The 17,022-nt window shown below is 40.9% G+C and overlaps 1 protein-coding gene across 1 annotated transcript in view; it reads left to right on the plus strand.

Annotated features, from left to right (window-relative positions):
- The window catches only part of PDXDC1 (pyridoxal dependent decarboxylase domain containing 1), a 54,786-nt gene that overhangs the window by 11,817 nt on the left and 25,947 nt on the right, over nt 1-17,022 (plus strand). Inside the window, exons 2-8 of the mRNA XM_052652148.1 lie at nt 6,095-6,168; nt 6,671-6,736; nt 9,170-9,250; nt 11,177-11,323; nt 12,726-12,915; nt 15,288-15,356; nt 16,927-17,005. Of these exons, the coding sequence (XP_052508108.1) occupies nt 6,095-6,168; nt 6,671-6,736; nt 9,170-9,250; nt 11,177-11,323; nt 12,726-12,915; nt 15,288-15,356; nt 16,927-17,005 (706 nt within the window). The remainder of the gene's footprint in view (nt 1-6,094; nt 6,169-6,670; nt 6,737-9,169; nt 9,251-11,176; nt 11,324-12,725; nt 12,916-15,287; nt 15,357-16,926; nt 17,006-17,022) is intronic.

The following is a 17,022-nucleotide window of genomic DNA, read 5'->3' on the forward strand; positions in this document are numbered from 1 at the left end:
TGGCATCACTGATTTGATGGTCATGAGTTTGAGCAAACACATGAGTTTGAGAGAGTGAAGGACAGGGAAGCCTGGCATGCTGCAGTCCATGGGGTCGCAAAGAGTTGGACATGACTGAGCGACTGAACAACAACAATAAGGAGTCTAAAAAACCTCAAGTGTCTTCTTGCCTACTAACCTCCTTCATCCTGAACTCTGTCTTAGAGACAAGATATCCCTATCTTGTCCAGGAAATTCATCTACGTAATAAACTTTTGGAGGAAGCAGCCCCTTTGTGTAAAAAAAAGGGGTGGGGGATGGTTAGACTCTGTTGCTTTTTTTGTTAATAAAGGGGCCTTTTTTCAGGAATTGTTTCTAGTTAGCCCCCAGTTTTTAATCAGGCCCCTGTACTCAAGATTTAAATGAGAGAAAATATATTGTTTATAGGGAGGAAAAGATGTCTCTCGTAACAATACTGTGTGGTCTTGAGCATTGAGAAAAGTGCCATGGGCAGTACCTGCACTGCAGTGCACTCCTTTTGAATTATGTGTTGTCTTTGGTTTTACCTTATAACTCATGAACAGCCAGCACTGCAAACATTTGCCTGGCCTTCACTCGGTGGAATACTGATTTAAGATAGGAAGTAAACACTGTAGTGAAGGCTGGGGTAACTGTACATCCTGGTTTGCCCAAGACTGTCCCAGTTTGTACCTGCTGTCCTGGCTTAATTATTAATAGTACTGCCTTGACTCTTAAATATGCTCTGGTTTGGGTAATAAGTTTATGATCATCTAGTTGAGGCTGTTGTAGAATAGAAATTTTACCCAGAGGGAGAGTCTTCTGATAAACTAACATTTATCTAGGTGAAAACATCAGTCAAACAAGGATTACGTTTAAAATGAGACCTTAGCTCTAATTATGATTTTGAGACAAGAGCTTTTTCAAAGTGTAAGTTGCTTTGTTTTCTTATTTGATGAAATTGAGGGGCAGTATTGCCTAGTGGTTAAGAGCACTGGTTCTAGAGTAATTCAGACCTTATTTTATTAAAAAAAAACATTTTTTTTTTTTTGGCCACACCTCAAGGCACGTGGGATCTTGGTTCCCTGACCAGGGATCAAATCTGCACCTCCTGCATTGGAAGCTTGGAGTCTTAACCACTGGAGTGCCAGGGAAATCCTCAGACCTTGTTCTAAATTCTGGCTCTGAAGCCTGCTAACTCTGTAACTTTGAGTTTGCTAGGAAGTAATGTATGTAATCACTTCATGGCAAATCGATGGAGAAGAAATGGAAGCAGTGACAGATTTTAATTTCCTGGGCTCCAAAGTCACCGCATATGGTAACTTCAGCCATGAAATTAAAAGATGCTTGCTCCTTGGAAGGAAAGCTATGACAAACCTAGACTGCGTATTGAAAAGCAGAGACATCCCTTTGCTAATGAAGGTCCGTATAGTCAATGATAAATGGTTTTCCCAGTAGTCATATATGGATGTCAGGACCATGTGTGGACCATAAAGAAGACTGAGTGCTAAAGAACTGACGCTTCTGAACTGTGGTGCTGGAGAAGACTCTTGAGAGTCCCTTGGACAGCAAGGAGATCAAACTAGTCAATCCTAAAGGAAATCAACTCTGAATATTCATTGGAAGGACTGATGCTGAAGCTCCAATACTTTGGCCACCTGATGCGAAGAGCCGACTCATTGGAAAAGACCCTAATGCTGGGAAAGACTGAGGGCAGGAGGAAGAGGGGACAACAGAGGATGAGATGGTTGGATGGCATCACCGATTCAATGGACGTGAGTTTGAGCAAACTCTGGGAGATAGTGAAGTACACAAAAGCCTGGCATGCTGCAGTTCATTGGGTCACAAAGAGTCAAACTGACTTAGCGAATAAACAACAACAATGTATATAAAGGTGTTAATTAGATGATGTCTGGAATATAGAGAGCAATTCAGTAAGTGTTAGTAATGAGGGATCACAGTAAATTAAGGATCACAAATCTCATTGAGTCCTTTTTCTGCTCCAGGCCCTGTGTTAGGTGCTAAGGTTTGAAAAATATGACATTTTTCCCAGGAACCTGGCATAGAATACTATTTTTTTTCTTCCCTGAATAGTGTAAAACAGTCTTCTTCTAAATACTGAATGTTGGACATCTTTATTCAACTTAATTCTTTGCTCATTTTGGTTTGTGTCTGGCTGTTGCCCTGCTATTGCTTTTTAACATTTATCACACAAGTTCTTTGTCTGGCCCTGTAACAGGTATTGAGGTTGGGAAATGTGAAGAAGAAAGTAGTCACTGTCCTCAGTAGAAGTGTATAGAGGCATGGCTTTTAGTTTTAAGTAACCAATTGATAAATATTTTTTTTAGAGCATTCTTTGACTTAAGGCCTGATATCCTGCAGCTGGGTAACATTTTATATTTTGGATTATCCTGTTAACAGAACAGGCCCATGTGGGTCTATAGCACTGGAGTCACATTCTATTCACATTTAACTAAACGTGCTATTTTCCTTACCCATCTGCTACCCCACCCCCTGCCCCCACTTCACTCCCTAAAAGAGAGTAGGAGCAAGAACAATTTAAATGTCAGTCTTTCCACTCAATGAGTGTGTGCTCTTGAGAGAGAGAGAGACTCAGATGGGGAAATATGAAGCTGCACTTCCCTCCTGCCTCTTTCAGTGTCAGCGTCTTGTCATCACATGTGATTCTGGTGTTTAAAAATAAGTAATATCATGTGAAGCAGCTTCTTAAGTCGACTACTTTGTCTATTCTTAACTGAAAAATCTGTTCAATCTTATAGGAAAAGTTAGTTGTATTGAACTTAGAGCCAATATGTTGATATCCAGTATGCTGTGCCTTCCTGAGGGGTTTCAGAGGCAATATGGCAGGCAATCCAAGACTCAGGCTGACTTTAGACATTTTAGGCCTGTTGTTTAGCTGCTCAGTTGTGTCTGACTCTTGCGACCTCATGGACTTTAGCCCTCCAGGCTCCTCCATCCGTGGGATTCTCCAGGCAAGAATACTGGAGTGGGTTGCCATTTCCTTCTCCGAGGGATCTTCCTGACCCTAGGATAAAATCTGCATCTCCTGCCTTGCAGACAGATTCTTTACCAGTGAGCCACCAGGGAAGCCCTTGAGGCCTATAAGAGAAGGCAGAATCAGTGGGAGTCTGAATGGCTGCCTTCAAGAAGCATATGATCATACTGGGGAGAATACCTGTACTGGGAAGGCCACCTGTAACACAGTTCACAGTGAGGGATGTTAGAAATTGGGCAGATACATATTAGAATGGCCTCGGGTTCAAGCCTTCCATCCTGCTGTCCCCGTGAATATTAGTACAGTCATTTGTCAGGCAGTGAGTCCAGATGTTTGATTTAGGAAAAAATGATATCGATATCATTAGAGGGGATGTGAAAAAGTGAAAGTGATTTTATCCATAAGGGTTTCTTGAAAGTAGTGGATCCTGATTTAATAGGTGGTTAGCGGTAGATAAAAGGCACAGGGACATTTCAGACAGGACAGATGTTATAAGCACGAAACAGGGAAGAGTAATTGATCAAGCAAACTGTTTGTCTTTGCATTTGGCCAGATGCTCAAAGATTGGAGTGTCACAGGAGATGTGGGTGGTAAGGACCTTGACCAGCAGACTGGGGAGCAAGATCACTTCTCTTGACCATTATCTTGTTCCTCCTCCTACTCAGAATTGTTAAGGAAGAACAAGGAGACCCTTTTAAATTGCTCTTTCACTCACCTTGTGGTTACATTTAAATTGTGATTTTTATTGGAAACACCTGTTGTTTTTTAAGTGATTTTTCTATCTTTTGTAAAAATCAGGTCGGATATGGCTACGTGATTCTTTTCTAACCCCTTGTAGAATCAGTGTGGTGTAATAGAGGGAGAAACAGATCAGGAAACCAGGGTTCTGGCAGCTCTCTGTCTTTGATTAGTTCCATGAGCCTAGGCAAGTCACTGTCCTTCTCGAAGTCTTAGTTTCCTCTCGGAAGTGTGACATCAGGACTTCCCTGGCCTGGCGGTCCAGTAGTTAGGACTCTGCACTTCCCCTGCAGGGGGCACTGGTTCGATCCTTGGTTGGGAACTAAGATCCCACTTGCCGTGCAGTGCAGGCAAAAATAAGTAAGTTATAAATAATTAAAATGTTAGACTGGAAACAGAGGCTTTCATGCTATACTTTTCCTCTTTTGGAAACTTGACTCAAAACCCTGTTGTTAAAAACAGAGCTGATCTCCTTAAAGGGGAGCGGAGCTGGAAGCTCCAGGTGGCTGCCGAGCCCCTTCTCCCTAAAGTTCTTCCCAAGAGTCTTAAGGCTCCAAAGAACTCAGGTTGGCAATGCCTAGACTAGACCCCTAAGGTCCCTTCTTGATTTAACATTTTCTGGTACTTACACTGGGATTTCCCTGGTGCCTCAGACGGTAAGGAATCCGCCTGCAATGTGAGAGATGCAAGTTTGATCCGTGGATTGGAAAAACCCCCTGGAGAAGAATGACTACCCACCCTGGTATTCTCACACTGGTAAACAGTAGAATTTCTTTAAGAAAAAGAACACAATTTTGAGGAGGTAATGCAACACTAAAGGTAATACTGATTGCACATCTACATAAGATAAGCTATTACCAGGTACAGTAGACAACAGGAGGAAAATGCAGATAAATACACTTGAAGTACACTTAAGAGGAGAACAAAAGAGAGCTTCTATAATTGTTTATAACTCAACTCATGCTACATAGAGATTCATGGCAACAAGGCTGTCTCCCTAAAAATTGTTACGGAGATATAAGAAGAAAGAGTGAATGTTTTAATTCTGTGAGAATTTAAAAAATTTAGTTTCATCTGTGTTTTGAATGGGAGGTCGATGTACGCTTGGTACTAAAATCCAAAAGGATATGAATGATAAATTCTTTGGAGACGTCAGTATTACAAGTTTGTATAAGTGTCCGGAGGTTTTAGAAGCACTTGCAAATTCTTGAATGTAGGAGTTTCATGTGATTGCTGTAACCTGTTAACATGAACTGGGTAGCTCGGATCAACAGAAATGTATTCTCTGTCAGTTCTGGAGGCCAGAAGTTTGAAATCATTGTCAGTGAACTGACATCAAGGGATGGCAGGGCGCACTCCCTCCAGAGGCTCTGGGGTGTCCCTTGCTTTCTTGTTCCAGCTTGTTGCTTGCCAGCCACCTTGCCTTTATTGGTGGCAGTTCTAAGGGCAGCATCTCCAGATCTCTCTCTGCTCTGGGACACAGCACCTGCTCTCTGTTGTGTGTGGTTTCCTCCCAGTTCTCTCATGTTGGTTCATGCTAGGGCACTCAGGGCTCACCTGGATGACCACAGTTTAATCACATCTGCAGAGACTTTGTCACATGAGGGACACATTCACAAGTTCTAGGGATTAGGATATGAACGTCTTTTGGGGGGCTAGTTTTCAGCTTGGTGGTGGTGATTTAGCCGCTGAGCAGTATCCGATCCTTGCGACCCCATGGACTATAGCCCTCCAGGCTCCTCTGTCCATGGGATTTCCAGGCAGGAACACTTGGCGTAGGTTGCCATTTCCTTCTCCAGGGGATCTTCCCAACCCAGGAATTGAACCCACATCTCCTGCATTGCAAGCAGATTGTTACCACTAGGCCACCAGGGAAGCCCCATTTTTCAGCTTGCTACAGCCGTAAAACAAATAGTATGCTATTCATACTTCTCTGGACTTTCTTCTAATAGTGAAAAACTCGAGTAACCTAAAAGGCCCATTAATTCAGGACTGTTAAACTATAGTACATCCATCAGATACAAAAAGGTGTAACCGCTAAAGAGAATGAAGCGGACCTACTGATGTGGAACGGTACTCACTGTAAAGCAGGAAAAAAGCAGTGTGGAGAAGCGCACGTGAGGAGAGGGAAGCTTGGAGAGGAACATGCCAAAAGCGGCCTCCCCGGGGCTGGGACTTTGTACTGTTGGAATTCTGACATCAAGCATGTGCTTCATAACCCAAGTATGTTATAATAAATCCAGAAGAAGATGGACTTAACATTTAGTTTTTTTCTTGATGAACTTTGTTGTGGAAGTATTAGAAGGTTGTTAACATTTAACCTTTTGAAAAATTTTTTTCCAGATAGCAGACCCTACTCTAGCTGAAATGGGAAAAAACTTGAAGGAGGCCATGAAGATGCTCGAGGACAGTCAGAGGTGAGCCTGCAGAACAGACGTGACCCCATTAAACGCGCTCAGCCTGCTGCGAAACTGGTGGCACTGGTTTCCTGCTGTTGAAGACACCTCTTGCTTTCAGCACGTCATGCTTAGCTGCAGCTGACTTTAAAACTGGTGTTTGTCTTGAGTGGAAGGTGCTTTATCATTAAAGGATTTTGAAATTGAGGGGCAGGACTTATAATTTTCACTTCTGCCTATTAAAATTTACGTAATATATTAACTTGATTCTAGAAATACTTCTTACTATATATTCAGGTCGTATAGTACGTCAAGTAAACAAGAAATGGGTTGAAGTATTATTATTTTTTTTTAGTATTCTTTTCCTGAAATTATAGCCCAGCCTGGGGGGCTGGGGTGGGGTGGGGGTGGGGGAATATGTGTTTCAAATCCCACATCAGTTACTAGAGTTTATGAGCAATATTATCACATGTTCATGCTCCAATGTTAGAAATATAACAATTTTTTATTTCCTTTAAATTAGAAGAACAGAGGAGGAAAATGGAAAGAAGCCCCTATCAGGGGATATTCCAGGGCCACTGCAAGGCAGGTAGGTGGCAAGGAAGAGAACCACTTTTTCCTACTGTTTAGCACAGTTGCTCAGTGTTATGGGAAGGGAGTTTGGGGCAGAATGGATACGTGTATATGTATGGCTCAGCCCCTTTGCTGTCCACCTGAAGTTATCACGACATTGTTAATCAGCTGTACTCCAGCGTGAGGTATACATTTTCTTTAAAGCAAGATTTTACCATCACTGATTTACAGTTTTAATGAACACAAAGCAAATTGAGAGTTCTATGCAGTGTAACATCAGAAAAGTGAAATGCTGTTGGCTGGCTGGTGATGCTGCTATCTATACCTACTGTTTCTCCCCCTTCCTGGTTCCGAGTTTAACACAGCCTCTTAGAGGCATATAAGACTCATAATATAACTCAGCTATTGTACTTGTTTCATCCTTGAAACCAGCAATCTGGTAGACTGAGGTTCATTGTGAGAGTTATCTTAACTTAATAAGATTTACCATTGTATTGTATAGTAAGGAAAAGAAAATGAAAGGAAAGCATCAGCTCATTTATTAGTAGAGTGATTTATTTTTTGGCAACTAAAGGAAATCTGTCTAATATTTGTGGTTTGAAGTAGCAGGGAAAATATCAGGAAATTAAGTAGATGTTCAGCCAACAGTTTTTACAGGATGTTTGGAGAAGACAATGGCACCCCACTCCAGTACTCTTGCCTGGAAAATCCCATGGGTGGAGGAGCCTGGTAGGCTGCAGTCCATGGGGTCGCTGAGAGTTGGACACGACTCAGTGACTTCACTTTCACTTTTCACTTTCATGCGTTGGAGAAGGAAATGGCAACCCACTCCAGTGTTCTTGCCTGGAGAATCCCAGGGACGGCAGAGCCTGGAGGGCTGCCATCTATGGGGTCGCACAGAGTCGGACACGACTGAAACGACTTAGCAGCAGCAGCAGCACTTAATATGGATTTTAAGTCCTGGCCCAGTGTCCTTCGGACAAACTTATTATTTTTTTTATAACCAGGAAATCGTGCATAGGTAAATAGTGCAACTCCCTTAAGCCGTCCTTTGACCCGAATATAAATACGTTCAGGGTTGCAAAAGAACAGAGGAAGGAAGGATCCCAGTGGATGGAGGAAGTCCTCTATGGGTGAAGTTCATTTTCCAGCTGAGAACAGGAACCAGATCTTCTAAGTCTCCTCACCCAGGCCTGCTGAAGGGAGTTATAGGGTTCTACTCATCCTGCAGAGGTTTCCCTAGAAGAGATACTGCCAGGAGCATCTGTAATTCAGAGTGGGAGTGCATTAATGACGCCAGTCCAGGGTGTTCACACTAATAATGCTGATAGCTGCATCCGAGATCCCACTTCCCAGGCGCAGAGTTCAGTGCTTTTCATGGACTAATGGCGTCCTCACAGCTCTGTAACATAGGGTTTCCTGAAGGTCACCTCGCTTCATTTCTGCATAGAGTCCAAGGACCAGAGTCCTTCACATGTGAAGGTCAGCACCTTGAGGAAGATGGGTTTGCGGACATTGCTTTTCAAAAGGGAGAACTTTTTATGTCACCTTCTCCTTAATAGAGTGGTAGCATGTTGACATCACATGCTTTGCAAGTCACCTTGCCATTGCTAACGAACACCCTGCTCACATTCTTCTCGTATGTTTCCACCTCACGTAATGAGCATTTAAAAACGTATCTTGGACAGAAGTAAGTCTGTTTATACTCTAACCAAGTCTCCAGTTTCTCCAGTTTGGGGAAGAGGTGGTAATAAGCGATGCCTGCATTTCATGTTTAACTCTGTTAAAACAAACAGACAAGAATCCCACGTGGAAGGAAACTTAGATACACCCAGTGGTATTATAGTATTCTTGCTGCTTTTGTGATCTTCCAGCAGCTTATAAGGACTATTTTGACCCTTATAATATGCTTACTAAGTAGTCTCCAAGACTCAAATGAACTGGTAGAGAAATACTGCTAAAGCTAGTGAAGTTTTTAAAAATCAAATTTACATTCAGGTAGAAGATTTAATTAATCACAAGTAAGGGGCTTCCGTGGTGGCTCAGATGATCAAGAATCTGCCTGCAGTGCAGTGGACCCAGGTTCAAGCCCCAGGTGGGGAAGATCTTCTGGAGAAAGGAATGGCTACCCACTCCAGGATTCCTGCATGGAGAATTCCATGGACAGAGGAGCTTGGCGGGTTGCAGTCCATGGGGTTGCAAAGAGTCAGACACAACTAAGCAACTAATACTTTAATATATGTATGGTTATATTCAGAATTCAGTTGATAACTTATGGTTTATTTTTAAAAAACAAGATGGTGTATACTATATCTCAAAACACATTATTTCTGTTGTAACAGAAAGACATCAAAGCTAGCTGAGACAAGAGAAATAGTGAGAGTGGTGGTGAGGGGAGGGAGTGGCGTGTGCTATTTCCCCGTCTATCAACTGTTTTTCTGTTCCACAGTGGACAAGACATGGTGAGCATCCTCCAGTTAGTTCAGAATCTGATGCATGGAGACGAAGACGAGGAGCCCCAGAGCACCCGGTAATGGAGAACGGTTGGCAGCTTCTCTTTGAGAGTATCTGTGTTCTTGGGTTTGATAATGATTGCATTCATACAAGTTGCTGCAATGATAAGCCTTATTTCATTCCAGATTATATATGAAGTTACAACAACATTCACTTCCTTCAGGGAGACGTTGACATGTTTTAGATAATGTATTTTATAAAAGGAAATCATTTACTAAAACCTTGTCATTTTTATGGTCTTGTGCCTTAGGGAGGGGCTGGCGCAGTGGCCAGAGGGTAGCTGCTGTGTGCTTCTGTTTCTGGCTGTTGCTGTTCCTGGGCTTTTGATTGCTGAGAAGTACTGCAGCTGAATTCATTGGTGGCAAGCCATGCCATCTGTGAATCATCTGCTTATCTTATTTCCATTTATGCATCTATCAAGCAATTTATCTAGTTTTCTCTTAAATTGTTTTAAATACAGTGTTTTTTAGAATAAGTAATGCATTCTTCTGGTTCAGATTTCAAAAGATAGAAAAGGTATATATGCAAAGGCAGTATTCCTTCTTATCTCTCTCTCCCTAGCTTGTTCTCCTTCCTAGAGATAAGCTGCCAGTTTCTGGTGTATTCTTCAGAGATACTTCATGTATACGTACACCCAAGCCAGATGTTTATGCTTACTGCTTCCAGGGCCTAAATTCTCTGCACGTTGTTCTTTGTCTTCCTTTTTTCATTTATGTCTTGAAATTCCTGGAATAGCAGTACACTTTCTCCTTTTAAGAGCTGTTTGATGTTGCTCTGGGCATTCCCTGGTAGCTCAGCAGTAAAGAATCCACCTGCAGCGCAGGGTACGTGGGTTTGATCCCTGGGTCGGGCAGATCCTCTGCAGGAGAAAGTGGCAGCCTCCTCCAGTAGTCTTGCCTGGAAAGTCCCATGGACAGAGGAGGCTGGTGGGCTACGGTCCTTGGGGTCGCAAAGAGTTGGAAATGACCGAACATGCACACAGTGTTAATGGATGAGCCATATTTTATTTAACTAGTCTCCGATTCATGTTTTACTCTTACAAACATTCCTGCAGCTAGTAACTTTGTACATGTGTCATTTCCTCAAAGTAGTGTTTCTGGAGATTAGAGTCCTAGAAGTGAGATTGCTAGACTGAGTAAGTTTGTATATTTATAAATTTGACAGATATTGCCAAATTTCCCTGCATGGACTTGTGCCTGTTCACATTCCCACTCTGTATGTGTGTGAGGACCTTTTTCCCCACACGCTTGCCTACAAGGGTATTAGCAAACTTATGGATTGTTGCCAGTCTGATAGGTAAGAAATGATATTTCAGCATGGTTTTAGTTTGCATTTTTCTTAAGAAATCAGGTTAAGTGTCTTTTTTGTACGTTTTAAGGCCCATTTATATTCCCTTTTCTATGAACTGTCTTTGCCCAGAATCCTGTTGATTCTGTCATTTTCATTATTACATTTGTTCTTTATAAGGGAAATTAGTCCATCCACTTTAATTATATGCAAAGCAATACCTAGTTCCCCTTGAATTTGCTGAATTGTTATACGTAGCTGTTTAATGCAGGGAATTGATCTTCATCTATTAATTCTTAAATTGTCTTCTGCGCATTTTATCTCAGCTCTACTCTCTATAGTTCTTACAGCTAGTATTTAATTTAAAAAACTTATTTGGAGAAAATTATTTAAAAATAGTTTGTGTATTTAGTTGGTATTCAATAAAAAGGATATTTATCTTCTAGCACTTGAATTCAGAAAGAAAATTTCCCCCTAAGCTATGAATACCTTATTACGCATTGAATTTTCTAAATTTATCTCAGTTTCTGCCTTCTAGGTCGTTAAGTGGATTTCAAATGTGACAGAAGTTTTTGTGGAATACTGTGTCTCTAAGTTTTATTTGTTTATGCTTAGACTGATACCTTTTTTAAAATCTAATATTTTTGATTAACAGAATTCAGAATATTGGAGAACAAGGTCATATATCTTTGTTGGGGCATAGTCTGGGAGCTTACATTTCAACTCTGGATAAAGAGAAGCTGAGGAAACTCACTACTAGGATACTTTCAGACACTACCTTATGGCTCTGCAGAATTTTCAGGTAATAAGTTTTTAGTTTCTGGTAAAGGCATTTATGAGTTGGATCTAGACTGTGAGATGTCTCTTTTCTGGAGCTGTGCTACCTAGAGTCAGATCTGCCTCTTCCCTTTCGGAAGAGTTACTCAACCACTCTGCATGCTTCAGTCTCCCTATCTGTGCAGCAGAGATAGACTTAATATCCATTTGATGGCATTGTTGTGAGGATTAAATGAACCCATGAAGTAATGCGTGGAGGATCTGAGGACATGAGCCTGCACTGTTGAACAATGTCCACAGGTTCTCATGTGTCACTGTAGATAGCAGAGCTGTGTGTGATCTCGCTCTGTATTTGTCTAAGTCTCCTGTAAATGTGTCATCATACCCATGACTTAAAGAAAGTAAAGATAAGGAAAGAGAAAGAAGATTCCTAGTTGGCACATGTTGGTAGAAGATGTAGCAGTGAAATGGAGGCACGTGTGGGGGAGTTTTTCTCTTTTTTTTTGCCATGCTGTGTCGCATGCTGGATCTTAGTTCCTCAAGCAGGGATTGAACCCATGCCCCCAGTCTTAACTACTAGACCACCAGGGAGGTCCCTGGATTCGAGTATTTTTATTTAAAGTATTAGCTGTGTTTTAGTAGAAGGGAAATGCTGTCATAAGGAAGATGAGTATGTGTTGGGAAATTGAAATTTGCTTTATACAGTGGTAAATACTGTCATTATTAAGGAATTCTAGCCGAGTAAGGAATCAGTAGAAGATAAAGACCAGTGGTATTTTGTGTTTATTTATACTGTTATTTTTATGGAAAAGGAATGTTTACCTAACGTTGGAACGTTTAATAACTTGGGAGACTCATTTTCAGATGGTGGGAAGGAGCTTGGCCTGGCGAGAGTACGAGTTTGCCTGTGTGGCAAAGGAGAAATTTTCTTCTAATAAAAATCCAACACCTGTAATTGTAATTCTCTCTCTTTCTCTTTAGAGATGGAGAAGAATAAAAGTTTCCAAGCAGATAATAGTGAAAGCAAAACTTAGCCTGACTAGCATTATTGACAGTTTTACTTAACTTTGGATGTTTTAGGGCTGACACTGCAAAAAACCATGCCTACATTACCCAGTGCTGCTTTTCTGGTAAAGTAAGCCAGTCCATGATCTTCAGCCTTTTTATATCGGAGGCATTCCTATTTCCTACTGGTTTTCTTAGTTCCTACTCTTCCAGGAGCTCAGTGTGGATAAAGGGTCATTGCCTTTGTTCTTTATAACCTCCAGCTGCCGTGAGTTTTCAGCCATCTGAGACGAGGGTGATTCCTATCTCCTTTGATCTGGGTGACAGTTTCTAGGTTGAGAAAAGATTTACTTCCATGGTTATAAGACTGGGACTTATAAACTCAGAGGTAAGAGCGTACTGACATGTGAGTCTCTCAACAGGTATGAAAATGGCTGTGCTTATTTCCACGAAGAAGAAAGAGAAGGGCTCGCAAAGATCTGTAGGCTTGCCATCCATTCCCGTTATGAAGACTTCGTAGTGGATGGGTTCAACGTGTTATATAACAGGAAGCCTGTGATCTATCTAAGTGCTGCTGCTAGGCCTGGCCTGGGCCAGTACCTCTGTAATCAGGTAATGTGGCATAAGGGCGATCGTTTAAGGAAACGATGCTTTATTCTGTCCTAGAAGTTTCTGAAGTGTGTTGACCTATTTCTTTAGCCGCTTTTTTTTCAAGCGAAAAGGAAGATGATTTTCTTACATGCGTCTGTCATTTTTAGATGTAAATGTGTATTAATAAGTTTAGAGAGATATGTATGTCTTTTTTAGTTGCCCAAAGGCAACTGTAGTCAACATTTTACTTTATTTCTTTTCAGACTTTGATCAGTCAGAGGGCATGTACGTTTTTACATGGCTATACATGGCTTTTTTCACTTACTGTTGTAACAGGTGCATATCATGTTTTATCAGTTCTTCAAAGTAAAGTATATTTTTAATGCCTTCATGACATTCCTTCAAGTGAGTGTATAGTATTTAAAAATTATTTTTTTCTTTTTGGACAGTTAGTGTTTTTATTCTTTGGCTTTTTATGACCATTTTTGGGAAATTTTCTTTGTATAGTGCTGTTATGGACATCTTTGTGCATAAAGCTTTTTCTATACTTTGGGTTATATTCCTCAGATGGATTTTCAGAGCCAGTCTAGAATTATTAGATCAAAGAGCATTATCCTTTTCTGGAGTTTAGGAAAGCTTGATTAGGGTGCTACCTTGAGTCAAGAACCTGTTAAGCCTCTTGGCCAAGAACATTTTAAAGCAAAACCCATAGGATTGGAGGGATTGTCTTCTGTAAGATGGAGAAGTCCCCGGGAGAAACAGAGGAGAGACTCTGGATCTGGAGTTGAGTTATTTCTGAGCCTTGGTCACTGGTGGCAAGAAATTGTGTCCTCTTCTTCTCTGGATGAGGAGAAGTATTCTTGCCTGGAGAATCCCATCGACAGAGGAGCCTGACGGGGTATAGTCCATGGGGTTGAAAAAGAGTTAGACACGACTTGGTGACTAATCAGCAACAACAAATATTAACCTAAGTGGACTAAATCAGGTTGGCAATACAGAGTATTTTTACCCGTTTTCACATCAAAATGAAATCATGCCCTCTTCTTAAGGATATACAAAATGAGGAATTTTATAATACCTCTGTAGAAACATGAAACAAATTACTTACTGGGTACTTGCTGTGAGCCAGGCTCTTACGGGCTCAAAGCTGTTTTGGAACAGCAATCGAGTCTTCAAAAAATATGTGAGGATGTTAAGTGGGAAAGGCAGGTGGCAGGTGTTCATGTTTTAAAAGTATGTACATGCTAATGTGCATATTTTTTTATACCTGGAAAAATATATAAATACATTATATTTTTGCCTAGAAAATATCTGGAAAGTTCTATACTAACCTATTAACAGGGGTAATGTTCATCACTCAGTTGTGTCCAACTCTATGACTCTGTGGCTGTAGCCTGCCAGGCTCCTCTGTCCATGGGATTCTCCAGGAAAGGATCCTGGAGTGGGTTGCCATTCCCTTCTCCAGGGGATCATCCCAACCCAGAGATCAACCCTGGGTCTCCTGCATTGCAGGTGGATTCTTTCCTGTCTGAGCCATCAGGGAAGCCCAACAGTGACAAATTGTGGCTTAACTGGGGGGTCTGAGGGGTGGGGGGAATGGGACGACATTTTCACTTTTAATTTCTATAATTATTTATTGTGTGTTTTACTTGGGTTTCACTTTCATAATTTAGAGCAAAGGTTCTTTACAGGAAAAAAATGTGAATAAAATGCTCGTTAAATTTTTGGTCTATAAGGCTTACAAGTCTTAGTTATATAGAGCAATATGCTCAAATGTTAAAAAATTCCTAAAACATAATCTCCTTAAGGATTTGGAAGCTAAAAATGAAGAATATAAAATTTATTTGACAATTACTGTCTTTATAACACTTCATTTCTCTTGAGATATGTACATCTGTTGCTCCATATTTATTGTTTTTTAAGAATGGGTGGGACATTTTGTTCCTTGAATACCTTTAGGTGGTGTTATTTACCACTAATCCTTGGAGGGAAGATCCTAAATTACCCCCAAAAATGCTAAAGGCTCAGCTTGTTTCTCCATTTGGAAAAGTTTTTTGTTTTTTTTGGCATATTCTAAAATACAGCAAAGAATAGGTACTCATTTAGAAGATGAGTTGATAGTTACTCATTCAATTGACTCATTTAGAAAATTTTACATTGTCTGTATCCTCTTAGAAGACAGCTCCTGGAAATTTACCACCCCACCCTCCTCCACCACTTGATTTTTTTGGCTTGACTCTCTAGATATACTTTAACATCTATATATTTATATTAAGTATTCCTAAGGAAGGGATTGTTTTAAAAGAATTGTGACTTAGAACCACAGTCTTTCAGGGATGTAAGGGGATGGAGACAAAGATCCTTCTTGTGAAATTGCATGCTTCTCTCCACAGCTTGGCCTGCCCTTTCCCTGCTTGTGTCGGGTGCCCTGTAACACTGTGTTTGGATCCCAGCATCAGATGGTAAGCTCTGATGGTAAAGTTTATAATGGTAAAATACACTGGTAAGCTCTGATGGTAAGTTTATAAAATAAGAAAGAATTGTGTTTTGAAACTGTATCTTCTTTTCAACTGTGGCTCTGTTCGCTGGCTTCCAGATAATTATTAGCTTATTCACGGGGTGCTTAGATCTTCCCGTTGCCTAATACATGCTTCCAGGTTTGAATGTCCACACAGGTTGACTGGCAGAAAGATGAGCAGCACCTGGTTCTTAAGGAGTCTTATAATCACTGTATCACCTGCTTTAAGTAGAAACATGGAGTTCAATTAAGCATCAGAAATTCCTTCTAAACCATTCTTTCAAATGGTTATCACTGTTAACCTGGATTTATGAATGGGCAGATTTTGAAAGTAAGGTTGTTTATCATAATCCTTGGGACTGGATTCTGCTTATGTTCAGACATACAAGTGGTGAGGCTTTCCATACTGAAGTCAGAAGCAGAAGGGATAGGTTTTAGGATTCTGCATTTCTTTTTCAAGGTAGTTAGGTTTTCTGGTTTAGATACATCATTGAATAACATTCAGTTCAGTTCAGTCACTCAGTCGTAGTCATGTCCGACGCTTTGTAATCCCGTGGACTGCAGCACACCAGGCTTCCCTGTCCATCACCAACTCCTGGAGCTTGCTCAAACTCATGTTCATCGAGTCGGTGATGCCATCCAACCATCTCATCCTCTGTCATCCCCTTCTCCCACCTTCAACCTTTCCCAGCATCAGGGTCTTTTCCAATGAGTCAGTTCTTTGCATCAGGTGGCCAAAGTATTAGAGTTTCAGCTTCAGCATCAGCCCTTCCAATGAATATTCAGGACTGATTTCCTTTAGGATGGACTGGTTTGATCTCCTTGCAGTCCACGGAACTCTCAAGAGTCTTCTCTAGGGGACTTCCCTGGTGGTCCAGTGCCTAAGACTTCATGTTTCCAATGCAGGTGGCCTGGGTTCAATCCCTGGTCAGGGAACTAGATCCCACATGCTGCAGCTAAAAAAAAAACACGTGCTGCAACCAAGACTGCAACCACGTGCTGCAGGAAAGAAAATAAAAAGTTGTAGAGGGGGGAAAAAAAAAGAGTTGCAAAAAAAACAGTCTTCTTCAACACCACAGTTCAAAAGCATCAATTCTTCGGCACTCAGCTTTCTTCATGGTCCAACTCTCACATCCATGCACAACTACTGGAAAAATCATAGCTTTGACTAGACAGACCTTTGTTGGCATAACATTAGAGATACATTTTTGGCTGTTTTTGTGGCGACAAGGGGGACAGTTTAGGAGAATTTTTTAAATCATAAACGTTTTAAAGTAGAGAAATGTTGGTTTTGTGTATGTAGTTTCTAACTTTAATCTCTGAGTTTTTTAGTTAATCTTCAAGTAAAATGATTTTGTTTTCTCATCTATAATTAGAGGGATAAAAAGGAAAATTGTCTAGAAAAGAATTGGTAAATTTTGAGAGTATCTGCTTCATTCAGAAGTTATCATTTTTCCTTGTATAGCTTTTATGTTGGTTGTCTCATGTTTTTGTGGTTTGTCTTTCAATCCCAGGATGTCGCCTTCCTGGAGAAACTGATTAAAGATGACATAGAGCGAGGAAAACTGCCCTTGCTTCTTGTTGCAAATGCTGGTAGGTGTCATGAACCT

This window comes from Budorcas taxicolor, chromosome 2 (assembly GCF_023091745.1).
Source record: "Budorcas taxicolor isolate Tak-1 chromosome 2, Takin1.1, whole genome shotgun sequence".
Classification (NCBI taxonomy): domain Eukaryota; kingdom Metazoa; phylum Chordata; class Mammalia; order Artiodactyla; family Bovidae; genus Budorcas; species Budorcas taxicolor.